At 44.5% G+C, this 27,654-nt stretch overlaps 1 protein-coding gene across 2 annotated transcripts; it reads right to left on the bottom strand.

Moving 5' to 3' along the window:
- Nucleotides 1–945: 945 nt before the first annotated feature.
- On the bottom strand, nt 946–26,923 carry pcnx2 (pecanex 2). Of its 2 annotated transcripts, none has more exons than XM_068567882.1 (40): nt 26,495–26,923; nt 24,896–25,098; nt 24,019–24,136; nt 23,882–23,921; nt 22,049–22,548; nt 21,722–21,916; nt 20,645–21,127; nt 20,380–20,554; nt 19,623–19,773; nt 19,380–19,522; nt 18,826–18,904; nt 18,413–18,548; nt 17,614–17,756; nt 17,309–17,462; nt 17,117–17,149; nt 16,831–17,002; nt 16,612–16,722; nt 16,119–16,210; nt 15,672–15,781; nt 15,185–15,293; nt 14,634–14,726; nt 14,355–14,505; nt 13,649–13,790; nt 13,334–13,511; nt 12,427–12,535; nt 12,206–12,335; nt 10,917–10,975; nt 10,477–10,692; nt 10,143–10,396; nt 8,970–9,203; nt 8,276–8,379; nt 7,625–7,769; nt 7,144–7,374; nt 6,124–6,281; nt 5,630–5,746; nt 4,160–4,338; nt 3,073–3,239; nt 2,705–2,779; nt 2,065–2,241; nt 946–1,582 (listed from the first exon to the last, which is right to left on the bottom strand). In XM_068567882.1, exons 1-40 carry the CDS (start codon nt 26,645–26,647, stop codon nt 1,409–1,411), a joined length of 6,393 nt encoding a protein of 2,130 aa, XP_068423983.1. In that variant the 5' UTR covers nt 26,648–26,923; the 3' UTR covers nt 946–1,408. The 2 variants fall into 2 exon arrangements, with proteins under 2 accessions (XP_068423983.1, XP_068423984.1); XM_068567883.1 differs by having other exon boundaries at nt 15,672–15,778.
- Nucleotides 26,924–27,654: the final 731 nt, after the last annotated feature.

Here is a 27,654-nt window from a genome sequence, read left to right as displayed (position 1 = left end):
TCAATCAACAGGTGTTGCCTGGCTAAACGTGTCTGTAAATAACCAACCTGTACATAGCCAAGTGTTTGATCGATGCTTGGATGAAATGTAGTAGGAGACGATAGTCTGATCCTGCTATACTGTATGACTGCATGCTGCAGATGTCTCCCACTGACCTCAGTTGCCTTGGAGAGAAGTGAGAATCTCCGATTTCTAAAGCGAGGCCAAAAGGTCTCGGTGATCATACGGCGTTCGACAAGGTGTCAGGACATCCAGATGGCGTCTCCTTGTGGCTTCTCCCTGTCTGCGGTCATATTCTCTTTAGCTTGGGAAACTGAAAAGTCTTCCTTTTCTTAGGCTGCGCAGCACGCAGTGAGACAAACTTTCCACCACTTTCTTGTGTCTTTGTCTGGCCTATTGTCCAGGGAATAGATTACAGTCCAACGCCACACGGAACCAGACATAGTTAAACTCACCGCTGCGCAGGGCATGCTAACACAGATGCGTATCCGTTCAGTGTACTGTTGAGTCTGCGTTGGCCTGGCTCCACACATGTAAATCTCCTGATCCATCCTCCATTCCAGCTGGTGACAGTAATGCGCCATGAAGTTGTTTCCAACTGCAATTAAATTAAAGAAGAGAAAGAAGCATGCCCCTTAGGAAAGAATATGGAAAAAAAACAAAACAAATAAATGAGTTATATTGAGCGACCGCTTAACAAGAATAGGACCAGAGACGACTCACAACTACATTCGGATGCCAGCCTCAAAGTTGGAGGAGCAGGTGCGTCACATTGACCCCTCATACGGGTTCATGTACGAGCGGACTTAGCACATCAAACCCAACCAACTCCTGCTCTTTTGTGTTGGTTAATCTACAACCGGTACAACACGTTATCTGTTGCAGTGCAGCGGCAAAAGACAGACAGGGACCACATGCAAACACATACCGGGTTGTTTGTTGACATTTTTACTTTGTATCCTGTCAACTAAGTGAAATATGAATGTTTTCCATTTTTGCAGCGTGAGGGAAAACCATGCAAGTAACACTTCTTTTATGTTGCTTTGAAAATTCAAGTGACAAACAGTCATTATCCCAAGTTTACATCATACAAACACACACACGTGAACAATATAGTTGACATTACCCGAGGCACCCTCTTTTAAAAACGTCTTTATTTCATCAACCGGATCCAAGATCATGTTTTCAGACTTGTTTACATTCAGACAACAAGGTGAGACCACATGCTGAGGACAGGAGAAGAGGCAGGTTTGTGTGCATGGGTGCTTTCTCATACAATCCTCTGTATGTTTGTGTATATGTGGAACTTTTCATACAGTCCTCTCTGTATATGGGCACGAGTAATGGCACTCTCATATGTGTGTCTGTATGTGTGTGTGTGTGTGTGTGTGTGTGTGTTGTTTCTCTCTCAGACAGTCTTTTGTTCAGTCGCCTCTGGAGCCGTTGAGACAGACGCCGAGTCCTCCTGGGTCTCATCTAATCCCTGGCTGCAGCCTCGGTCACCTGACTGCACGCCGTCTTTCAACGTGACGGCTGCGTTGGAGTAGGTCGCGTCGATACTCTCGTAAGGCTCTGATGTCCACTGAGAAGGGAGAAAGAGAGGAGGCGAGGAACAGCCACATGAGAGGAATGTTATTCGTTTAAGAGCCGATACTGTTCTTACATCACTTTGCATCCAAAACTCAAAAAGACACCATGTGTTTTGATAATATGCTATCATAAGAATACTTTTGTCCAGAGGGTTGATCCCCTCTGCTAATTAGATTTGGAGCTACAGGCTTCATGCTACTTGAAGTTATTTCACTGGCAAGCATACATTAGCTTCATAGTTAGGGTTTCAAATACTTATTAAAAGCAAAGTTTGACATTTTGCGTTCATGCTAAGAGATCAATGCCACTCTCACGTCTGTACGTTAGATATGAAGCTACATGTTGCTCTGTATGCAGTCCTACAAGCTCGAGTGAAGCTTGTTGTAGTGAGAAGGGGACATTCTGTCAGCGGGGTGCAGCTTGTGTGTGAAGAAGCACGGACTTTGCACGCGTACCAGTTCATGTGTTCCCTACCTGTGTGGCTCTGCTGCTGGACCTGTGCGAGGGCCCCATGGCGATGTTGACGCTCGAAGAGGACTGCGTGTCGGTGGTGTTGCCCCCTTCAGCGGCCGACAGCCCGGAGATCACCAGGCCACTGGAGAAACTGCGCTTCCCAAACAGCAAGCTGAGAGTGGACGAGGACGAGGAGACCTGGAGGAAGACAGTAGCGTACAGTGATCCCTGAGATGGGTGCGCAAAAAAAATACACAAACAAGCTCATGCACAAACAATTATCAGAGACAGCGGGCTGTGTCTAAGAATAACTTGTAGTCAATAATTACATGCTTCGGCCATCAGCTGTGAAATTGTTTCTTGGATGAATTTTAAAAGTAAGTAGCGGTAATAACATCAACTCAATTCATGAGTCACATGTAATCGGGGGTTTTACTGCGAAACATAACAGGACTAAATCATAGTCACGTCATGTTTCAGACGGGCACTACATTTACAAAAACTTGGAAATGCAACTATTTAGTATGTACGCATGTTTTTTCCCCCGTAAATCTTGAATTTGAAAAAGTTTCATACAGTGTTTTCACTGCACAATATGCCTTTTGTGTGTCTGTGAGTGTGTCTGTGTGTGTGTGTGTACAGAAGTGGGAGGAGCTTGTACCTGGCTAGAGCGCTGCTGATGCTGCGCTGCCTGGAGCTGCGAGCTGATCCCACCTGCTCCTGAGAGGCGAGGGACCTGACGAGAGAGAGAGAGAGAGAGAGATAGAGAGAGAGAGAGAGAGAGAGAGAGAGAGAGAGAGAGAGAGAGAGAGAGAGAGAGAGAGAGAGAGAGAGAGAGAGAGAGAGAGAGAGAGAGAGAGAGAGAGAGAGAGAGAGAGAGAGAGAGAGAGAGAGAGTGAGAGTGAGAGAGAGAGAGAGAGAGAGAGATCTTTGTATTCTCCTAGTAAAGACACGCGAAAGCAAGCACGTGGTTGTGTGTGTGTGTGTGTGTGTGTGTGTGTGTGTGTGTGTGTGTGTGTGTGTGAATACCTGGGAGAATATAGAGGCTATGGATGTGTTAAAGGACAGCTGACTGTTGGACAGACGCTGGACGAGCCCGTGGGTGGAGCCTGAGTCCAGAATGGGCCCTGATTGGCTGGTGACGGGGGGGCGCTGACTCTGAGGCTGCACTGACCGACTGCGGTACTCTCTCCTGGCTGCAGAAACACACACAAAAACTGTTTTACATACTTTCATAATCTGATATAAAATGGGGAAAAAAACAATGGACAACCTGACTGAACTATCACAATGTTTTTGATGATATTTGACTAAATGTCTGAAGGGACAATATTATTATTAAGAACTTTTATTTTGTAATCCCTGCCTCGTGTCATGTGTTTATTTCTCTCCTTTTTTCTTTGTGTCACCTTTGTTGAATTAGTCTGGCCTCATGTTCTCCACCTGCATTCATGAATTCCTCTCTTTTCACTGTTATTTTTCTGATTTGCGAGTTTATTCTGTCATTAAATAATTTAACTTTGCACGGTTGTATGTCTCTCCGCGCGTGTGCGGGTCCTTCCTGTTGCTGCATCCGCTCTGGAATGTCACAAAGGTAGTTCATGTTGAAGTTATAATGATTTATCGGTCGTATGAGAGAGTAGCCAATGCAAACATATGCAACACCAAGCTGCCTTAAAAATACCACTTATACTTGAACAAGGGCAGAAACATAAAGGCAGCATTGGGTGCCGAATTGAGCAAGGATGCATTTTATTGCTAAGGACTTCAACTTCTCATTTGAAAGACGAAGCATAAGTCATTTTGGATTTCATAAGTTTTATTCAGTCTCACTTTGTGATTAAAAATGGAAAAAACTGTTTAAAAAAACTATACCACTATACTATAACTGTATGTTATCGTATCTGTTTGCGTCTGCAATGAGTATGTATTCACATTTCTTCCCCTCACAAGTTCAATTGTTTGTATTTTTGGGGAAGTTTACACTTCATTTTTACGATTACGGTTTGAATAAAGTTCTGGTTCACGTTTCAGTTCAGTTCGTAGTCAATACACGTTATCCACAAGGGTACTAAGACAGGTTTGTCTGTGTGTGTGTGTGTGTGTGTGTGTGTACCTGCGTTGTGGTGTCTGTGGCTGTGTGTTGTCCTGGCTCTGTGCTGGTAGAGGCTCAGGCTGTTGGACGTGACAGAGGACGGGCGGTTTTGGCTCAGCGAGGACGAACCACCGGCTCCGCAGTCCACATCCTCCATGTTCACGCCACTGTTGCAGCTGGTCAGGTTGTCCTTACGCACCCTGCAGGACACACACACACACACACAGACACACAGCTTTGATTTATTTATTCATGTCCACATCAGTGCAAGGGACACAAACTGGCAAAGGGCCATCAAATATTTAGCAGGCCTCGACTATTCCAGCTGGTTAAACACACATAAATAGAGAGATGTTACGTAACTGTGCCAGCATATGTGACACACACTAGTGCAGCCTGCCTCTTAAATTAGTTAAATGTGTCTCGCTGGCGAGCACAGCCCATCTCCCTGGCTCCTCGGCTCCTCGGCTACTTACTGAAATTAAGACACCTTTAACTCGAGGTCGATGAACCAGGATTTACAAACTAATCTAATCGAAGAAAACTTATCCTTTAAGAAGCTTAAGAGTGACACACACACACACACACACACACACACACACACACACAAACCCATTAGCTGATCTGCAGAGGTTAATGCAGAGCCTATACAACAAGCTGTGCTGAAGGTAATGTGTAAAAGAGGGATGTGATGATAAACAAAAGAGAGGACGGAGGAAGAGAGGGAAGGAAGGCAGGAGCAACACAAGTCAAAGCTTTTGGCTGCCCTCCCACTCTGCAGTTATCTTTCTCCCAAGTTTGCACTCCCACTGTCACTCCTGTGCATGTATTTAAAACCACGTGGTGGGGAAGTTAATCTCTGTGAATCCACAGAGAAGCAAGAATTGTTTGAAAACATGTTTTCTTCATTTTTTACTGAGCAGCAGTGACATTTTGACACTTGCCACTGCAGATGTGCTGGAAAACGCCGGAAGTAGTACACTGAATACAACCGATTTGTAGCAGAGATAGTAATATGTATAAATAGACTCCAACATTAAAATCATATCTCATAACGTGACACGTCTAACCGATGAATCTTAGCAGCGCAAGATGAAAGACTGAGCAATAACCCTCAGCTGAAAGTCATTACACATGTGACCTGAGGCTGGAAGAAGAATGTGAGTTTTTACTCTTGAGTGTGTGTGCTCGAACTAATGCCAAATACATGAAACGTGTCCCGAGTATCTTATTCAAGGATCCTCAGAGGCGGAGGCTTGTTCCAGGAACTGAACCTGAGTCCTTTCGGTCACAGCGTTGTCTTTTCACCCACCAGACCGAATTAAATAAAGAATGAGGAGGGACTTAAGCATGTGATGACTGTTCATTGAAGAGCGCAGCAAAAGGGGGGAGTTTTAGGGATGGAGGAGCCTGAGGAGGCAAGGAGGAACTGCACTTTTGACTGAGTGAGAAACTTTTAAATATGCCAAAATGTGTTGATCAGAAACTGACCGTAACCATTTCGAGCAGAGCCAGGATCGAATGGCGTCCAGGCTCAACGCGCCTCCTCCGATGCTGCGGAGCGTGCGGTGTGTTCCTGCGTACGATGTTGTGAGTGGTGACACGTACCTTGAAGACAAAATAAAAGTCACGCTATCAGCAAAACAAGGGACACCCCCCCTGCACATAGACACAAACGTGAAGTCAGGCAGTTCAAGGTGCAGTGTGCAGGATGTGGTTGCATCTCAGCGAGGAGGTTGCGGATTGCGGCGAGAACCTGCTTTCATATGTAGATAAAGACGTCTCCTTTTAGGATTACAAAAACATTTCTGCAAATGCAACACACTGCTTCGTTTTAAACACAAAAAGTGGAATATTTTGGTTTCAAAAGCACGCATTCTGCATTCTGCAAAGGCAATGTGAGCAACAACACAGATATGTTTTCGCGACGCAAACATTAGATTCAATGTAAAGCCCGGTGATGTCGGTGCCTCTGACTGACTCACATGGGGTAGCCCAGCGGCTGGTCGCAGGACGAGTTCACCATGTTCCTCAGCGCCTGCTTCGAGTTCTGGATGCTGCCTCGTTCCGGGTTTCGGTTCCGGAGGAACACCAACTCCTGCTGCTGGCCGGCCCACAGACCTCGCACACACTCCTTGTTGATCTGCAGAGACCAGACCACAACAATATATATTATGATGAAATATAAAGGATCTAAATAATTACAATTTAAAGGGCCATTCATTTTATCATTCTCCTTTACTTGGTCTCTGGCGCAGCTTATGAGGGCGTGTATGAAAATCCCAATTCTTACTCCCTGATAATTATCGTAATTAATTAGATTGGGATTACGAAATTAACCATTTTGTCACCTGCGTTTTCCAGTTTCATCAAGAAGAGCAAATGTTTGGAGTTATAATATCATCCTTTCGTCACTGAACGGCAAAAACTTTGTGGCAGCATATTAAAAATACATGAGTGCACTTAACAAAGTAATTCTGCAGCCTCGAAAAGATTGATCGACATTATTGAAACGCAGAAAGATGAAAGCGTCCTGTCAGGAGCTGCATATGGAAAGGATATTAGGGACATTTTGGGAAAATATCTTATTTTATTTGCATAAAGTCTGGAAACTGTGAGCCTGCCGTTGTCCAAAGGTGGCAAAGTCTGCACCTCTCACGAGTCACATGTCTTGTTTGTGATTTTAGTGTGGTTTTTTTAGCTTTGTGCTCACCCTTATTGAGCTGGCAGTAGCTTCATATTTAATGTGTCAGAGCCAAAAACATGGATTCAAAACTGTGGCGGTCATTTGTCAAAAAGAATTGTCAAAAACGTGACGCTTGTTTGGTCCCACACCTCTCAGATGAACCTGTAAACCTCATCTCAGTTGTTACAGCCGGCTTTGCCACACTCCACGCACACTGCATGATCTCACAACATGATCTCACTTTGCGTCACATCCTTTTCTCACGCCGGAAAACACTTCCCCGCGCATCCACACCACTGAGCCCCCTCGGCCCTTTTACCTTAATGACCTTGAAGCTGAGGTGGCGTTTGTACAGCATGATGATCTTGTACTCGTCCGTGCCGTCATCGATCATGTGCCTCATCGTGAGCAGCGTGTCGCGGCTGGAGAGCACCGCCTTGCGCCAAGCGGGGTCGCTCTCGTGGCAGATGACCAGGCTGCTGCGGTAGTTTGTGATGGCTTCGTACAAGACGGAGGCCTCCTCCGTCTCCTCCAGGCAGGTGAAGTGATCCTGAAAGGCGAGGAGAAGGGCACGGTGGAGCACGGTGGAGCGGAGATCAGATAACCAGGGGGAAATGTCTACTCCGGGGATGAGATGCGACCGTCGTGATGATACGAGAGACCCGATAGGATGCACAAATCTGTTTGTGTGCTTACAAGAGTATCAGAGTATCATTAGAAGCAGCTATAGTAGGATTGGGGATGAAAGTTTCTCAACCCCAGTTACAGGAGCAGCCATTTCAAACCAGGGCACACTTTACCTGATGCAGTTTGAGGCTCATTCTGACTGCGGGAGCCACCACCTTCTGCAGGAGGTCGAGATCAGCAAAAACCCACTCGTCTTTGGTGGCGATGCGAAAGTCTCCTTTGAACAGCGTGTTGAACCCGTACAGAAAAGATTCCAGACTTTGTGATGGAAGGGAGAGGTTTATGGAGGAAGAATAGAGAGGGAGAGGGAGAAAGAGGAGGGGGTGGGGGGGGATTATGATACCGTGACATATTTTCAGAGTATAAACCACACAAAGACAAAAAGTCACGAGTGCAGAGACCAATATCTGTTTGAATTATGTGTTGAAGATTTAGCTGCTGTTGCCCCCTTCTGGCGTATCTGTCATACTGCAGGTAAATATGCCACTGATATTAGAAAGATTTTCTCAGCATATTTTCGTCTAAATTTGCGCAGGACTACTATATTTATCTAAAAAACAAGAAACTGAAATAAACTCTCAATCATCCTGAATGCAGGTAAACACACTGCAGTTTAGAGTATTACATTTTAAGTGGTATATTGTTATTTTTTTGGTATTTCAATAATGACTTAGTCAATCAAATTAAGTCTGGTGAAGTCAAACCTTCCATATATCTATTCATTCATATGTTTTGCGTGGCTCTTCGGCAGAAACGAGGTTTACCTGTTGGACATGTTGTGCGACGCCGTGCCGAGGGATCTCCTCCCCAGGACGGAGAGAGCGTAGGACAAGGTCACCAGAGGTGAGTCTTCATCACTGTCCACACTCTGAACACAAAGACAGGGAGACATGAAGCTACTGGCATATCGGACAAAGATAGCAAATAATAATACGTACAGATTCTGCTAAATAGTTGTGTTCTTCTTACGAGATTACAAGAGTTGCGAGACGATTCATTTTCAGTGTTTTTCTTTCTTTTTACTAATTTCACATTCGTGAAAACACAAAATCAGGAGAGCTGAAACAATCAGTCAACCAAAAGATCACTAATGTGTGTTTATATTGTACATTATCCAAATCTCAGCCCTGCAAAACAATACATGATATTTAGATTGTTACAATTTGAGTCAATCTGAGTCCAGAACATAACCAGTAACCGTATTGATAGAATAATGGTTAAGATAAGAGATAAGATAATCCTTTATTACTCCCTCAGTAGGGAAATTACAGGATTACAGCAGCACTGTTCACAAGTAATAAGATAAAAAAAAGAATCAAGTAATATAACTAAACAGTAGAACAGTAATAAAACAGATTACAAATTAAAAAAGATTAGCAGTAAAACAGAATATTAAATGTACAGATGGATTAAAATATACAGATGGAATAAAACAAATAAAAATAAAAAGTGACGTACCGTCTCCATCTTCCCAGCACAGTGCTGGATCCACTCCAGGTAGACGTTGCAGAAGCTGGCCCGCGTCACGCCCTGCAGGCAGTGCACGTAGTCTTCATCGATCTTCACGCTGAAGACCTGGGGGTCGCGCTCGATGTGGTGCCACTTGGTGTAGGACTGCAGCGCCTCCTGCACGGCGGCGTCTTTGAGCCAGGTGGACAGTTTGGGAGAGTGGATCAGGTAGTAGATAATACTCTGAGGATAGGAAGGAAGAAAGATGGAAAGCAACAGAGTAAACACGAGGAAAGAACAAGAGAAAGAACTGAACGTGTAGCTGACGGCCACATCTGGAATTACTTTTAGCAAGCTGTCATTTGGAGTAATGATTAATGCATAAGACACTGGATTATCCATTTAAGAGTTTAACCTTTTGAGAGGAAAATCTTTACGCGTCACTTGAGACTAATGGGATCTTCGATTTCAGTACTGAAGAGAGGAAGATTGACTGTAACAACGGTTGATGCTGGACGAGGGAGCTTTCAGTGCCAGCGATTCAGAATAATCAGAATAATTGAATGACAGCTTGAATAAACAATAAAAGTGATCCTGTTGTATGCTTGATTGTTCTAACATGCTTTTAAATCCGAAGAAAAGGAACAAATGACACGTAGAGTGATGATTTCTGAGTGATAATTTGCATGGACGTGAAACTATGCTAGAAAAGAAGAACTCCTTCTACATCTGAATGAGCCCAATTCAGCCCATTTCTTGATCTAGGATGTATTAACACTGGTGCATGCACTTTATGCAACCATTTAAAATACACAAATGTGTGTGAAATAACCTGGCAAAATATAAATATTGTGTCAAAAAAGCCAAATAATACCACATAAATCATATCAACCAATACTTTAAACCATAATATCAGTTTCAGTTGTTAAAATTACTTCATTTCATCCAGCTGGAGTTTTTAAGTAGTAATGTTTATATGGAAAGAAAACACCGACAAATTAAATAAATTAAAACAAAATTCCTTTACTACTTTGCATTGTTAATGTTTTGGTCTTAATGTTGACGACAAAGTTGTGTATCAAAAGACACAACTTTGTCAAAAAAAAAAGCTCAAAAGCTACAGAACCTGACAGACAAATGATGACTAGAAATCATCCGTTCACAGATACGAATGAAGCGTACTTTCAGGTAGTAGGTGATGAGTAGCTTTCGGAGGTCGTACACTTGTAGCATGGTGGCGGCGTTGTTCTCACTGATGCTGTAACCCTCCAGCAGGTACTTGGTGGCCATCACCTCCCAGGCCAGCCAGCGCAGGTTGAAGGCCGCATTGCACGACAGCATGTGGGGCAAGTGACCCGGCTCGCAGCAGCAGCACGCGTCGTCTTCCTCCACTCCCTCTGTGATGGCCTCCACCTCTCGCTGCTGGCAGTACGTACCTGGGGACGGAGAGCGTTGGAGGTAATAAGTCCAATGGCACGGGAGCTCAGGAGGATGGCGAACGGGGAGGTGAACTGACCCCTGAACTCCAGGCCCCTCAGCTGGAAAGTGACGAGCCCGTTGCCGATCTCGATGAGGTGGACCAGGGCGTTGAGGTAGTCAGACGCCAGGATGAAACAGTCTCCGGCGCTGTAGTTTCCCCATCGGCCCAGCATGAGGTCGCCACAGAGTGAGTGCTGCAGCGAGCGAGTCAGGTACTCGTAAAATATGGAGTTTAGGTTGCTATCATCACATCCTGCGAGGAAAATAAAACAGATGGATGGAAGGGTTTCAGGAAAGGACAAAATTAAAAGGCTGGCTGCTTTCTTTCCTTTCTGATTCTAGACTACAAGAATCAATCAATCAAACAAATGATCTTTATTCACAAGTAACAGTTCATATATGACTGCTTGATTCAAGGAGGACAATTAAAGAAGACACAGCCCGTAACGGATGTCAGTTTAGTGAGAGAGAACTCACCTGTCTCTTTATCTACTTGGGACACCAATCTGCTGTTAGAGTTGTCGATACGCTTTGTGCTGCAATAGACGGGAGACGAAAAACAGTAAAAACTATAGACTGCTGAGCCCAAGAAGAAGTCAAAAGGAAGCCTTTATTTAGAATAAAGTATAAAGTGATTCATATTTTTGGAGTTAGTTAAAACCTATGTTAAGACGATGATGTTTAAGATGATGTTAAAAAAAAAAAGAGTGAATGGAAATTAGCGCTGTAAGGTTTCTCAAAAGGAAAGCTTAAGATTTCTGTATTTGTTCTCTTGAAGATCTTATTCGAATGCGATCTACTCACTGTAGAAAATAAATTTAAAAAAGCCAAGGCCACCAAACAAACGTAAAACTAGTCATTTGTTGTCCAAATGTGGTATTTTCTTGTTGACTTGTTTGGCTGAGGTTCACGTCGCCAAACCGTAAAACACCAACATCTGACTGCAGCCGGGATGTGAGATCAGTGATTTTAATCTTGTGTTTTCCAGACAACAATGTCTAAATATAATCACTGGCTGCTTCACAAAAAAAAAAAAAATCACTGAAGTTTGCAGAACAGAGCTGCAGGTGTATTTTTGGAGCGCTCTCAGCGAGCTGAAGTACAAACAACGTGTCACATCAAGAAGTAAAAGGGAACAGAGGGGTCACGCTGTGTCAACGCATGAGGGTGTCTGTCTGCTAATCTGCTGAGCTCAGCTGTAAAGGATGGGATTGATTTCTCTTTCAGTAAATACAAATGTGGACGTTAGCATTGAAGTTCATGAATTATATGAAAGCAAACAACAGCTTCTCAAAACCTCCGTGCTATCACTTCTACTAAAGCTGTAAATCTTCAAAAGCCGGACACAAATGCATGCTTCTATTTCATGAGGCTGATTAAGCATTTGTTTGTGACTATTTTCAGCCGCAGATTAATACACATTTGCTGTGCTAATGAGTATTAACAGCAGCAGGAGGATGTAAGTGAGATTAACTCAGAAAATAGTCATGAAGAAGCAAGTAAAGCAGTGTGGCTCATTAAAGTCTTGAATAGTCTTTAAACTACAATGGAAGTTCATCGAGTAATAAGCAACTGTATATCAGGCTGTCTAAAAGTACCTGTACTTCATTTTGCATTGTTGGTTTGAGTTTGTTCGTGGGATTTGTTGACAATTTGATCTTTAAGCAGCTTTTCAAGATTTCCTCCAGCTATGCTCATAAAGCCAATCATTTCCACCTCCAGGCTGTTTGGGGAACTCACATCGTACTCATTCGTCGGAGTCTTACTTGTAGTTTCGCTCCCAGAACTTGATGGGCCTCGGATAGGAGGAAATGAAGATTGCGCTGCCCAGGAAGGGAGCCAGCGGGGTGTAGAAGACGGTGGTGAGCAGAGTCTGGAGCAGCAGCATGGCTGAGTCTGTACACGCACACCAGTGAAGGAAAGAAAAGCCGCTACTGATGCCCTCAGACACACACACACACACACACAGGTCTTAGAGAAAGGATACGAGGCACCGCAAAAGGCTGAGCGAAGGCATGAAAAGCGCTGCCCCAGGCGATCTGCCAGGGAGCGATGTAAACCAGGATGAAATGGAGCTTCAGCAGAAGCTCGCGCATCTGCACAGGGACAAAAACAACACAGTCAGTGGCCAACAAACGGGCCTCAACAGTGATCCAACTCAAACAACCTTTGTCACGGAGCCAAGTAACATGATATCTACTACATCCCTCCACACCGCCATAAAGGTTGATGAGCCCTCTGTGGTCAGACGCTGTCCGATGTAATGAATCTCCACCTCTGATGGCCGACAGTAACATTCAGCGAGAATGTTCGAAGGACAAAAAGAATCGCTCTAAGTAAAAATATGTTTATGTTGCTTTTAATCAGCTGGCAATACAGTTTTTGTTCTTGTCTCGTCCTCTGCGATTTGCTGTCGCACTTCCATAAAGTTGAGGTGGAGAGAGAATTAGAAAAGATAATGGTCCAAATAAAAGTGTCAGACGGATACATCCTGACTTTTGGTCTCTAACAGGAGTAAAACCAAAATATCTGATCCTGCAATTCCTATAATGCAACTGCATCTTACTGTCAGGGCTTTTCTCTTTAGGATGAACAGTCTTCAAGCAGTAACCTTGATGACATCACTAGATTTAAGCAGCTAATCCAGGACATCGCCCAGCGGCGTGAGACCCTCCGTCACGAGGACACGGACCTCTGATTTTAAAATGTTAAAATGATTTCAAAATGTCATGCAATTTCAAAAGGAGCTCAAGACTTTTGATAACCATCATGTGACCAGTGAAGTAATCTGTCAACCTGTTTGTATTCGTATCTGAATGTTTGTGTGTGTGTGTGTGTGTGTGTGTGTGTGTGTGTGTGTGTGTGTGTGTGTGTGTGTGTGTGTAAGATTCCACCTTGTGGAAAATAATAGACATGATGAAGAAGTCCAGCAGGAAGCTCTCGGAGGCGCGTGGACAGTCGAAGTGGAAGAAGACGAGTGTGAAGAGCAGGGTGAGGAACTGGAAACTGGGGTCGCAGAACGATGAACGCAGGAGTTTCAGTCCAGCCACTGTCGTCAGCAGAACATCGCAGCTGGAGGCGACACACACACACACACACACATACACACACGGGAGTTGAGACAACGGATTGAATAGGTGGTTCACAGACACACACTCTCTCTCTCTCTCTCTGATGCTGTGTGTTTGTGGTTGCTTGCGTCCACTCACTGGATTCCGAGCTTCTTGCGATGACTGAGGGCGAAGCCGTCGTTCGTGAGTGCGCTCAGCACGATGGCGGGGTACACCACGTACTTCTCAAAGCACAGGAGCCCCACGTACAGCCGCTCGAACCACATCAGCACGGCGTCCTCTGTGACGCAAGCAAGAATAAGGAAACAGCACAAGCGGGTCAGAGTCACTCTTTCCGAGAGCAGACGAAGACATAGTTCAGGGTTTTTAAGCAGATATTTGGTGTTATTTAATCAGTACAATCTTGATGTAAGTAAATGTCAAAAGTTAAAGTCTCCTTCTGTTTTACTTCTGCGAAGAAGAAAAGTTTTTTCCCACTGAAAGTTTCGAGAAGAAAGTCATGAAAGAAAGTCACGCTGACAGCCCGACAAAACTACTCCCCAGTTATTGTTAAGAGCTTAAACATATCATATTCTTTGGGGAAATAACAAACATGGCTATATTCGAAATAAGTGAAATGATTGGACGGGCTTGTTACTGTCCTACTCAGCCACAGATATCAGATTTTCAGGATGTCAGGATCAATTTTAACCAAAATATCAAAAGTGGTTTTAAAGAAGATACTGAATATATTTCAGTGAGATTTGAAATGTTGAATTCATGCAATCTGTGCGAGCCATCTGTATACTTGAATCATACTTCATGACTGTATTTGCTCTGGATTATTTACAGGCGTTCTGCTGACCTCTGGGTTCAAACTGGTGGTACTCCTTGGTCTTGAGAACCGGGTGAGAAATCCACAACCAGGGGTGATGCTTCCTCAGCTGGGGGATCAGGTAGTGCGTCACAAAGCCCACAGTGCCCGCCAGAGCGTACAGCACGATGGTCACAAAGGGCTGAAGACAAGTTGGCACGGAAGGAAAGAAACATGACGAAAACGGATAAGTAGACAAAACACTGGAGTTAGTATTCCTGCAAGCTGCGACCAAAAGACGGAAAAGACAGAAATGATCGAGGGTCCGACCTTGAGAGACAGAAACACGGTACTCGCAGTGATGGCGAAGGTGAGGATGTAAGCGACAGAGCACACGACGACATCCGACAGCAGAATCTCCTTCTGCGAAGCACAAACGGGAAGAGCAGAAATTATTATTGATCTACGCCGGATGAAAATACCTTTGTTTATCAGACTCATTTGAGGTGTGAGATTATTTCTGTCCGATCGTTCTGAGCCTTAAAATTCTGGAGATCAAAGAAGGCGCCGCTTGAGAAGATTTATGGGCTTCACAATCTCCATTAATACCCGCGAAGGCTTATTTTCTCGGATTCATAATTCCCTGTTATCACACACAGTGATCTGCATTTAGCATTGTTGTATTATCTCAGCTGCAACACTGAGCTGTAACTCTCTGTCCTATCATACATCGTATGTATGAATTTCACAACTCAGGTGCAAAAAAGTGTTCAAGCAAATCGATTTCCAACAAAATAAAAAAGTGTTCAGTTCCCGCTCCGAGGAGTAAAAATACCACTTCTCATCTTATCGGATCATTTTTACATAACCCTCGTCGTTACCATAGAGTTCTGCAGTTTCTCAGGCAGTGGGTCTTTACTGTCTGTGTCTTCCTCCTCCTCTTCCTCACTCTCCACCAAAGTGGGCATTATCTTTGACTTGACCAGAGATCTGTGAAGGAATGAGACGATGGAATTTGTTGAATAGCAAAAAGAGATCGCTGTGACGAACCCTAAATCAGCTGATAGCACAAATATAAAAGAGAAAACATTTTAAAAATAGTTTGAAGAATTCAAACATATCTATCTATTTGGCTGTTTAACAGCTAAAAAGTAGCCTCCATTAGCAGAATGAGTCATGAGAGTACTCAACAAATATTAAAGAGTTCAGTATAAACATCAACCGACGGCCTTCGTTTCTAATTCAGCCCTAATCTTTAGTTTAAAGAAATATGAACAATTAAGTGTATAGCAACTAGGCCCGGTGTAGGTATGCAAACACACACACACACACACACACACACACACACACACACAGACTGATACTCACAGTAGCACGGACGGGTCGCTGCTTTGTCGGCTGAGGTGGTAAGAGAAGACCACCAAAAGGCCACAGAAACCAGAGAACAGAGCCGGGGTGTGCTGCTCATCCCACGGCTCCTGTAACCACACACACACACACACACACACACACACACACGCACACGCATACACGCACACACAGACGCACAGACGCACAGCTATGAATCACACCATAAATTGCCTTGAAAGCCAGAACTGCTGCTTTTAGATCGTCACACTTGAAAAGCTTCTTCCCTGCACTTGCAATCGTACAGTCACTTTTAAAGGACGGCGAGCAACACTTTTCCCCGTCTGCATGCTATTTATACCTGAACTCCTCCTTTTCTTTTACTCCTATAGCCAAGAAAAGGACTGAACACAAACTCGGGGGGGGAAAGATATGTTCTGTTTTGTTTTATATCCAGTTAGTTTGTACCTTCAGAGCTCCAAAGCAGAAACCGTAGAGCAGAGACAGAGCGGTTAGACTGCGTAGGATGCCATAAACCGCAGAGATGAGACTCGTAGCCGCTGAGACACACAAATTAGAGTGAAGATGAAAATACATGCAGTTGTATTGAACAATGACAAAGAAAGCTCGGCATGTACTGTAGTCATAGTGTTGTGTGTTTATTTTTTAAATCACTAATAGGATTCACCAAGATTTACGTTTTCGGGGACTTTAAACACTGAATACATAATACACCGGTGTAAAGATCAAATACAAAATAATCCTTTAGTCCAACAGCGGAGGAATTTGCATTGTTACAGCAGCAGAGGGAATAGCGCAATAAGAAAAAGCATCAGTAAAATACACACACGCAACAAACCAGAGGCACAAACCTACAGATGCATCCACGAATTACAGTTTCCAGTAAAACTGAAAATGTAATTGGTTCATTAACGCAAAGATTGGAAACAGTTTCACCAACCTGTCCCTCCAAAAAAGTGCATGTCAATCTGCTCCAGCAGGTAGATGGTGAACGTGTTGATCTGAGGGAAGAGGCCCACCAGGAAGGTGATTGGGAAGCAGTACGTAAAACCTGTTGTGTGTATGAAACACAAGAAAAGTCTCAGTAACTGCAGAGGACAAATGACCGCAGAGGTCAAAAGACGTAATCGTGTGTCTCTGCTGGTCCGCGTGTCCCTACCCACGAGCAGGTCTCGCAGGAAGCCCAGCGCGTCGTGGCACACGATGGTGACGCCGTACAGGGTGGAGACGGGCAGGTCTTTCCTCCTCAGCAGCTGCTCCAGCATCCAGATCAGAGCACAGAAGATGCAGAAGTAAGCCGCTCGGCTGTAGGCCACCAGCTGGTTGTGACCCTGGAGACACACAGGGGAACACATGCAGGTTAGGATGGGTTGAACTGAGACTCATACAGATGCATGGATAGATACAGATGCATGGATAGATGCATGGACGTTTATTGAACTCACATGTGTTGGTGAAGATGCATCTGGTTGAACACTCTAGAAAACAAAACGACACAACCATTTGAGCTCATTTATTCTCCATTGCAAGTTGGTTAAAGTAGTAAAATGGTGTTTCTCAGAAGCTGTCAAGCTTCAGCTAAATTGTTCAGCGCCATGGCTAGGCTATCTTCGACTGAGATGTTGTATTTTTCTTACCTTCAGTAAGGAATACTGGCAGCTGGCGATCACCAGGCAGAACTGGAAGACCCAGAAGTCTTTGAAGCAGCCGTGGTTAAGAAGCACAAATCCCAGGAAGGAAACCAGGAAGGCCATGGAGACTGCAACCAGGTTCTCCACAACTTCCTGGTTTCTATAGACAACCAGCACACACACATTAAGGCATACAGAGGTTACACTGGTGCATTCAGTGGCTTATTAGACGTACAGTAGTAGACTTGGGTCTTCTAAACGTGTGGACGCAGTAGTGGAAACACTTTATCAGGCAGTTGTTTGTGGGTTACCTGTCCAGAAGAGCAAGCAGGGTGAGTCGGTCATACAAAAGGTTGACCACCTTCCCCGGAAACAATTTTAGTTTGTAATAAATCTTCCTGGTCGGTTTCTCCTGAGTGGACGTCTCCGACGACTCGTCCAGAGAGTCTTCTTCCTGACACGCACATGCACACAGAGGCAAATCATTTCCCACGTGGCATATTTCAAAAGCACAGTTAGGATTAATAGAAGGAAACATTCGAACAACGTGGTTTAAAAGATGTGCACAACACACAGAGCGGCACATTAATGATGCAGGAGAGCCTCGAGGCTGATTCAGGAAATATGAGACCTTGCTGCTGTTTGAAACAGTAACCCAACAGTTAGTCAGAGAAACAACACTAATCTGATTTACTAGTTTATTTAGTTGAAAATAGATATAGTCTGGAATAATTTGAAACCTAATCGTTGACATCCATGTTTGCTTACTAACAGCCTTCTTGTTCACTCCCTTTGTTGGCACATCGTTACATTTCTTGGCACGAAACAACCACTAACTATCGATTGATGGCATAGCATTAAACAATCCGAAGAACAGGGTATCAAGTCACCCTTGTCCGTGCATGTGGGTCATGGTGTGCATGCACAAGATACAAAAACTAAACCAGATACAAAAACTCCAAAGAAAATTGCTCCGTTACCCTTCTATGGACTGCTGGCGATCAAAAACCCCACAAGGAACCTCGAAATAACCTTTTTGCAACCATTTTGAAGAGCCCTGGCCATCGGTGTGCGGAGCAAGAAAGAAATAAGTGAAAAGCAGATGGACACCTGAAATATCTCAGGGTGCGTCCTCCGCGGCCGAAGCCTGTGTGCAGGGATGATGCGTCGCTGGAAAGGACAGTCGGCGTGACCGCCGACCAGGCCGTCCTGCCCCTCCGAGTTGGAAGAAGTCGACAGCAGGTCACTGAAGACACACAGACGCACACACACACACACACACACACACACACACACACTGATGTTAACCTGTGGTACATTGCAGTGGTGATGGTGGTGGAGGAGATGGAAAAGGGAAATAAGATATAAGGAAGTTCTGAAAAGCGCATGATAGTGGAAGAGACCATGCGGGAAGACAAAGCAGAACAAAGGAGAAAAAGAATGGGTTGCAAATACGGTATTATATGTTAAATGTAAAGTAAGAGGATGATGAAGAGGCGGAGGAAAAGATTCAACAGCAGTACCACATGTTGCCCGTGATGAGCTCTGCTCCTAGCGGCAGGTTGAGAGCTCTCTCTGCATACAGCTTACGAGGCCGGTCTCCTGGGGAGCCGAGCACACACATTAAACCTGTCAGACTGTTTCTTGTGCAACATCTGACATCCAGCGGATGAGTGACTAAATCTATAATGTGGGATTACATCTTTTTTAATTGTTGAGACTGAACTGTCACTATTTTAAAGCGGAACATTGTGGAGCCTTTGCAGAAAAAATGTCATTTATTTTTAGCGTTTGAGCTGATTCAAAAGCGGAGCCATCAGCTGCTGGCAGAGCCGTCCACACATACTGTGTATTTGTTCAACAGAAAGATACTATCAGACTTTCCCAGCACAAATAGACTCCTAAATTATTGATGGGGTCTATTTGCTGTGGTTTTGTTTTGATGTCCAAAGGCAAATTTCTCATTGGGATAACTGTGTCAACATGGCTAGATGTGACTACAATGAGTTTGTGTCCGGCACAAGAGCACACAAAAGCATTTCATTTTAAGCTTGATAACTCAAGGGTGGCTGCTTACTGTGTACAGTATGGAAGGTGTAGGCATCTTCTTTGTTGGTAGCTTCGGGTCTACAGATGACCTGCAGCATGGAGCTCTCCGACTGAGAGGTTTGTGAAGGCAGGGAGTCGTAGTCTGGATCCTTCTCTCTGTCTGTTTGTGGACTGCAAACGGGAAACACAATCAACTGGACGTCCTGGACGGATGAGTGAATTCAGCGATGTTGATATTTTTTGAAGCATGTGGGTGTTTAGGCATGCGTACCTGTCAGGGGAGACTATTGGGATCTGTGTGGGTTGTATGGCCTTTAGTGTGTCGGTAGGCAGACTGGTGGGTGGTTTCGGTCTCTCTGGTTTGTTATCCGTGTTGTTCTCTATTATCGTCTCATCTTGTCTGGAAGTCATGCTCAGATTCTCTGCAAGCAAATCGAAAGGATTTTTTTTTAACAAAAATAACAAACAGAAAGATTCCTATTTCTTTATCATTTCTCTATTTCTTGAACCCTTTTGTCGCCGTACCATTTCTTATGTTAATGATGGAAAGAGTTGCTAAAAGTGATCAACCCACAGATGATTATTAGCTGACTCTGCCGTTCCTCTCAGCTCTAAGAAAAGTTGTAGTTTTACTTCCAGCTCATTGTTTCTTGCTCTCTCATCAGCAGCCAGCTGTTATCAAAGAAAAGGCTGTCTATGCTACCGCCCCACACATCTGCACCATAGCAAACAAAGTTAGCGACGATTTGGTGGACACAGTGCAGCGATTAGCCAGCTAATACGTAAATGTAATTGGTGAAGACCAAAAACAGAGCTAAAAGGAACTAAACTAAACTAAACAGAAAAAGTTTAAAAATGAATACACCCTGATGACATATCTACATTAACATGGTATTATGTTAGCTTAAAACAATGTTGACATTGCACTCCTTTGTGCACTTATATATAAACACCTGCATGAACTCTGATCCTATGAAACAGATAAAGGACGTGGAGGTAAAGAAACCAATGCCCTTGCTGAGCTTCACCTTCGTCTGCAGCACCCACTTCCTCTTTGCGTTCTGGCCTCTCCTCTTCCTGTGTGCTGGCTCCTCCCCCTCTGGTACTGAGCGACCCCAGCAAGGAAACAAACTCCAAGAAGTTGGATTCGTTGGGAATCTGGCCCTCCTTCGCCTCCAGGTCTGACTTGGAAGTGGTCATGGACTGATAAAGAGACAAATGTGTGCGTATATGAACGGACAGGAGGATGGCGATAACTCGAAAAAAGAGAAAGAGGAAAAACTGCCAACATACTGTGATGTGTGAGCGGTCTGAAAGCAGCACGGCGTCTTTCCCACTGTCCATGCTCAGCCCGCGGATGTGAGTCCTTCCTCCAGGCCCGTACCGGCCCAACGCCGGCGGCAGGCGCAGTAAACCGTGTGCATCCACATTAGGATCCAGAGGATCCGTGTCATCGTGGTGGGAGTGGACATCGATACCTGATGAGCTGTTATCGTTTGTCAGCTGCGGGCTCTGTGTGCTGTCATCAGTTATCTGAACACCAAGATGTTCCTGGTCTGGATCTGGACAATCCAGCGTGGTGGACTCAGAAGTAGTCGTTTCTCGACACAGGTGGAACTCTTCACTTTGGCTCACCGTCTGCTGCTGTCTCACGGTGGGGTCGTCCTCTGAGTCGGCCGCTTCCTCTCGCTCTTTCCCCTCCTGCTTCTCCTTCTCGGGGGAGTCAAAGGTGATGACGGGGATCTTGATGTGAAACTCTCCTGCGTCCTTCTGAGCCTTGTAGGACGAACACACACACACACACACACACACACACACACACACACACATCAACCTGTTCATCATTTAGGAAACAATCCAGGGCAGCAATCATACCGACATGAGCTTAAACATTATGGCAGGACATTAACGTTTAGATTCACGATGCACTTTATTCTGATAGCTCTACATGAATATATAATATATAAAGCTTAGTTAACAGTTGCTCTCGCATAATCTTACATTTTTCACAAATTTCACTTAATTATAAAGTAATTTAAATATGCCTAGCACGAAGCTACATAGATTTTAGGGGTAAAGGCAGGTTAAAGACAATGTAGTGTTTTTCACATTATAGTGGAGAACTTAAAGTTTCCAAAGAAAAAAAAATGTGGAAATGCATATAACTTTTGAAAAAGAGATATAGAGAACATTTACATTTGATGTGAGGATTTAGCCATAAAATCGATGAAAACCTCATGTAGCTTTAACAAAGCGCAGGGACGGGTCAGTACAGAACAAACAGATAGACTGTAAAAGATTCTTTTAACAGTCGAAAACAAAACGTTGATAATCAAGTTGAGAGTGTTTCATGTTGAACATTAAAACTACCTGTGCGTTTTCTAGCAGACTCTGCTTGACACTCTCCTCCAGCTGAGCGGCAGTCTGCGGGTCACAGCTCATGGTGATGATGATCTTGACCGTGTCGCTGTCGTCCAGGTGAACCGACGCCGGCCCTGGACCCGAGCTGTTGACCAGAACCACCTCGATCTCATCAGAACAGTACGTCTCCTCCACCGGCTCAACCTGAGGAACAAGAGGGAGGAGGTTCTACCGTTGTAACAGTCACAATGCAACGAGAGTGGAATTACTTTCTATGCACATCCTCTTCAAATTTTGACTTGCCCAAATATAACAACTACGTCCGAGGGGGCCTACCTGTGAAGGAGAATCAGAGGTGTCGATGAAATCAAACTGGTGGTCCTGAGGAGTCCCGAGTGAGTTGTTGTTGGCATCGGGGGGCTCCTTTTGCCCCTCATTCTCCTCCTCGCTCTCATCTTCACTTCCCTTGGAGGGAGGCAGACCTTCATCAGCGGTTTCTCTGTCTGCACTGTCTTTCTCCTCACGGTCTTCTATTCTGTCCTTCCCCTTCTCTCTTGTTCTGACCTGCTCCGATTGTTCTCTGTCAGTCAACGAGCTCTGAATGTCCACGCCTTCTTTCACAGCCACAGTTTCAATTTTTTCCGCGTCCATTTTCCCAGTCTCGCTCGCAGATCCGGGCCGCCTCTCTTCCCTTTCAGCTCGGGATGGGGTCCTCTGCTGGGCCTGCAGCAGTGGGGTGGCCTGGTCTGGATTGGGGCTGGAGAGGTCATCTGGAGAAGGGCTTGGGTGCAGGCCTCCCTTCACGGGCCTCTCACCTGCAGCACTCTCACCCGCTCCTGGAATGAAATGAAATGCCAATCCAAATGGTTTATTTTAAGTGTATTAATAATAAAACTGCTCTAATCCTAAAATCCCTGCCACAAAAATAGTGTATTCTCGTATTTGGCTGCAGTGACAATACACAAAACCCCGCTTATTGTCTACAGCAGTGATTGTCAGTGACACAAAATATCTTTCCATTGCAATAAAATGGAAAGCAGAAGGGGAGAAATCCAACTGATATATGTAGTTACTTCTGATGCAATACACCGCAGTGTTTATATCCCTTTTTTCAGTAAGCTGACTTTGTTCTGTCTGTGCATTAAGTCGTACATTTACTGGAACTAGACTGCTGGCCTTGTTGGCTGGCTGCTAGTTCTGTGCTTTTCCAAGCATATTTACAACAATGATGTGTTTGCGGGAAAGGAAGTTGTCAATCTACATTGTCTAAGGAGCCATCGAGTGCATTAGGGAAGAGGAACACAGTTGGCTCTCAGCACGGATTGATTCTGACGTTACACAAAAAACTTGTTCCCCCAAATGACATGCAAGGCCTCGATAGTGACAACCAGACTCTTTCTTTCTTTGTGCTGTCTTTATTCTATGCTTCTCACGTTGACATATTGGCAGTGTCATTTTTTGCATTCCACAAAATTACAAGGAAGCCATCTCTCTAGAATAAATATTTTAAAAAACTGCTTTGTGTACTTTGATGCCAGGCTGATGGGAATCTTTCTGCAGGTTAACAAATGTCAGCAGACACACTGACTTTACACATGTCAGTAGACAACCAGCAACATGTACTCTCACGTTTAAAATACTAATGGAAATCAGAAGACGAGATAGTTCCCTCTTTCACTATTCATTCTTATTCCCTCATCTCCGCAGAAAACATTAACATGCACGCATTGCAAGAAAACTACACTGCCAAGCTTCAAATGTGGCTAGTTAATTAAATCCCTACATTAAGGGAAGATGTGTGTGCACAGAATTGTGCAAATATAATCAAAAGATATAGAGAGGGACGGTGTTGGTTAGAGTGACTCACAAATTATCGCAGTAAACTGTGATTCGGATGTTGATTTATAATTTCATCATAACGTAACAAGGCATGCCGACTTCCGAAGATGTTTCATAGGAAACATTTTAGCCAAAGGAAACTGCTCTAAGCCTGACTGATGAATTAGCAGAAATACTAAGCACTGCCACATTAAGAAGCCACAGCATCTCCGCCCGGCCTCAAATTGCCTCGTGGCTTTAATGGAAGCATTTTCCACACTATTCAGATTGTTTCCCTCTCATGTTTAACCATCTGTATCTCAGCGGGACCCAGAAAAACATCAGCTTCACCTTCCACGTTCTTCTCGTCCTCGTCTGACTTCCAACAGTCCTGCATGAAAGAGAATACAGGGCCACTCGATTAGCATGAAGACACAATGTAGGTCACAGTGTGCTGCAGCACAGGGTCATGCTTAATGCTCACTCACCACCCCGATCAGTCCCGGGTCCGTTTCAGTCTGTTTCACTGTCACCTGGATCACCGGACTGGTACGTTTCAGAGCCAACATCGTCATGGCAACACTGTCCGGGACTGTGCTGCTCTTCCTATGAGACAAAGATAAGAGACGGAGAAGGATGGAGATGCATTAACATGTCTCTTTCAGAGAAAAGCATGTGACTTTCATTCCCAGCCTCTCAGGTTTTACACTGACATCAACTAATTTATAGGGATGAGGAAGCTGTAAAAAAAAGTATGTGTGTCAGGACTTGCTGTTTCATCTCTTCACAGGCACTAGAAGAAATACATTCTTACAGGGAACAGGAAGTGATGGGTTTTCTTTTATGTGTGTCAGAGAGTGGCCAAGTGAAGATCGCTGACCTCCCCTCATTAGCTAGCTCAGTCATCGGAATGAAGTGGAAAAAGTCTACATCCCACTCTGAGACACTTGATCATGAAACCCATCTGATCTCAAAGGGAAAGACGACGGAGGAAAAAAGAGTCATACAGAGGGAGAAACAGCAGACAATATATATGTTTTAAAGAGGACGTCAGTTATACTTCTTGGCGTTATTCTAAAAGGGAGGTCTCCGGCCCAAATGTACAATTTCACATAAATAATTCAGTTGTATCATTAGTGTTTTAGCCCTCTGGCCTAGAATGTGTAATGACTAACTAGACAGAGAGCAGTTTGAAGCACAAAGAGCAAAAATCCAGTGTGTTAAATGTTCATACGCCGTATTCTCTCTGAATGCCCTCCAATACGTCTGTAAAGGTGAGACCACTTTAGGATTGTTTCAGCTATTCCAGATGAACCCCTCTGAATGTAGTTTCAGGATTATACGTGTGCGTCTGTGTGGGTTTACCTGATGCCGGCGGGCAGGCAGGAGTCCGACGCGTTACTTTTCTTCTCCGCAGCCTTGCTGAGATCAGAGACGCTGCTGCGGACCACCGCCTCGCCCTCGTCAAACATCAGGTGCAGCCGATAGTTGGCCAGCTTGATGACGATGAAGAAGACGGTGATGGAGGTGCAGTAGATGCTCAAAGCCATGGTGGTAGGGGGCAGAGCCTGTGGAGACGAGAGGAGCTTCGTCATATTCAAAACAACATCTCCAGAGACCCGGACTCCACAAAAACCGTGTTTGAGTGAATGCTTCACACTGTGGTTATTCTTCTCATCTTATTATAAGGAGGTGAAACTCTGCTCAAGGTAAAGCTTATTTACAGTCACACACACATGTGTATCAAAGTCTCAGTGAACCACAATATCTATTTTGATTAACTGTTAAATTGATGAAGATTATTAATCCCCAGGGGAAGAATGACCCATAAAGAACAAGACTAAAGAAGAAAAGAACAAAGTGCATCACGCTGATTGATACATGAGTCATACCGATCTGGAGAGATTCTTGCTGTGTTGAATATAGACACATCTGCATGTATAGTCCAGTGGCATGCATGGCAATCATTTAGTATAATTCACTTTTAACTTTTTTCACATCTCTCCCAGAAAGCTTGTGTTACCTTTGTTCTGGAAAGAGTGGCTGTTTTCAAACGGACTATTAAAACCGTCGGCAAAAGCCTTTTAATATAGCTTTGGTGTCAAAGCTCCTTTCGGAGATGTCACTCTCACATCAGGATATGCTACTTTGCCTCACTAACTTACTGACTCATGAGTGGCTAATTTAGGGTTATCATTCTGAACCCACAGTTTCTACAAACTAGCCCCGGTGTATTGTACTTAGACGGGAAAGCAGCAGCAATCATATCGCATAATCTGCAATAGATATTATCTAGTTAGATAAAAGGGGTTCCTGATAGGCCTCTGTTTCATATAAATGTTATCAAAGTTATGTATTCACATAACTGCCAGTGCTGTGCCATCAGCTCATTAAATCAATATAGCTGTTGTTGTGTGTTGTTGCCATTAAGTGTCCTCACAGCTAAGGCCAAGGTGTCTTTCCTTCATTCATATACCACCATATCCTGCTGTATGTATACTTGTTTTTATACTTCTACTGATCTCCTCATATTCTACAAAGTAAACATGTAATATATCCCAGATGGACGTTCCTCAGTAGTGTTATTATCACTGGGAGTATTGCAGCCTGTGTTGCTGCTATTTTCAAAGGCCATGACATGAAAATATCAGTGGACCGATGGTTTCACGCCTCCCGTCTCTCGCACCGCCACATCCAGGAGCAGCCATGCGTTCCGTCACTGCATGCAGGGGAAAAACTGCGACAGTGTTGTTTTTTTCTAGTATTTATCTGAGTGGCAATCAGACAATGGGGGATGTTATTTTCACAGAGCCACCGCACGTTCATCCATGGAAGGATCAAAAGCGCGCATGATAAAAAAAAAACACACACACACATAGAAAAAACACGCTACCTGGTACCGTGAGCATCTCACACCCCCTTCGCGGCCTAGGGCGTCATGTTCCCTGACAAAAAAAAACTCACCAGATGGAGAGACAGTGGTAACATCAGGAGAAATATCCACAGATAGAGGTGGCAGGAGTTGTTGAATTTGTTCTGGTCCGGGTCGTGGTACCAGCCCCCGGTCACAGATGCCCAGACTCCCTGACGCAGGGTCTGCACAACCTGGGAGACCATCTCTCCTTCGCTCTCCTCCTCTCCGCTCAGGGTGGACGGAGGGATGATGCTGCTGCTGCTGCTAGGCTACAATGAAATGATCTCCTCTAAAGCATGCTACTGTCGCTACGCCTCCATGTTGGGGCGATGCAGCATGTCTCCTGAGCCTTCTCTTTCATGCCTTATTCGTCTTCCTCGGCGCTGTCCTCTCGTCTGCCTTTTTCCATCCCAATGTCGATTCGTCCATTGCTGCTGCCGCGGTCCTCATCTTGTCCTGTTCGTCTCTCTCCTTCTCCCTCTCCTCTATAGCTGCCCGCACAGATGCGCAGCTCTGACCGCCTCCCCTCCCTTCCAACTCCTCCTTCCCGCCCTCCCTCTCCTATTATATGATTCGCACCTTCAGTGTGTTTATCTGCGCACACGCAGACACGGCCAGTCTGTTTTCAGGGGAAATCTGTCGAACATTTTAAGACACATTGTTCACGATATGGATACATACACATATCATCCATAATGTGTCGCGTACAAGATTTAAGCTATGCCCGCTTAGAGGAAACGCATGAGTATGTATGTTGCATATGCATACAATCAAATTAGTAAAGAGAATGTCCGATTATAAATAGGCCATTGCATTAGTAGCAAGTATAAACATCATTATCATTAGCATTATGATTAGTAATAGAGACCTCTTTGCTTATGTTAAAGGCTATATGTGGATTTATTTAGGTCTGTTTCCTTAAGGCCTGCGCTGAGAGCCACTTGACACAGGAGTCAAATTCCTCGTGTGCCTAAATACTTGTCCAAAACAGCAGCAGTATGCCAAGTAGTTGTATTTTCACTTTGAAAACACTTCTTTGTTCACGTGGCTGGCGTTTGTAGAGGAGTGTGTGTGCGTGCGAGCGCGAGCGTGTCTTTTTATATGGTTTACTATTCCCATAATTTCCCTGAAGGCGCGCACTCCTCACACATTCCTATAGTAGCTCCTCCCCCTCCCCCCTACTGCTGCGGCAGTCACGTGTCCTCCAATC

The sequence above is a fragment of the Clinocottus analis genome, unplaced genomic scaffold (genome assembly GCF_023055335.1).
Source record: "Clinocottus analis isolate CAN_PGR_092001 unplaced genomic scaffold, fCliAna1.0.p SCAF_8, whole genome shotgun sequence".
Taxonomy (NCBI): domain Eukaryota; kingdom Metazoa; phylum Chordata; class Actinopteri; order Perciformes; family Cottidae; genus Clinocottus; species Clinocottus analis.
The sequence above is the reverse complement of the archived record's forward strand: the minus strand, read 5'-3'. Positions and strand labels throughout refer to the sequence as shown.

Excerpts from the sequence above, each read along its gene's own strand:
- pcnx2 (XM_068567882.1), bottom strand. The coding sequence starts at position 26,647 with ATGGTCTCCCAGGTTGTGCAGACCCTGCGTCAGGGAGTCTGGGCATCT. Across the intron at positions 16,723-16,830 it reads CCTGCGAGACCTGCTCGTGG|GTTTTACGTACTGCTTCCCA; the intron begins GTAGGGACACGC and ends TACACACAACAG. Across the intron at positions 5,747-6,123 it reads CAGCCGCTGGGCTACCCCAT|GTACGTGTCACCACTCACAA; the intron begins GTGAGTCAGTCA and ends TTTGTCTTCAAG.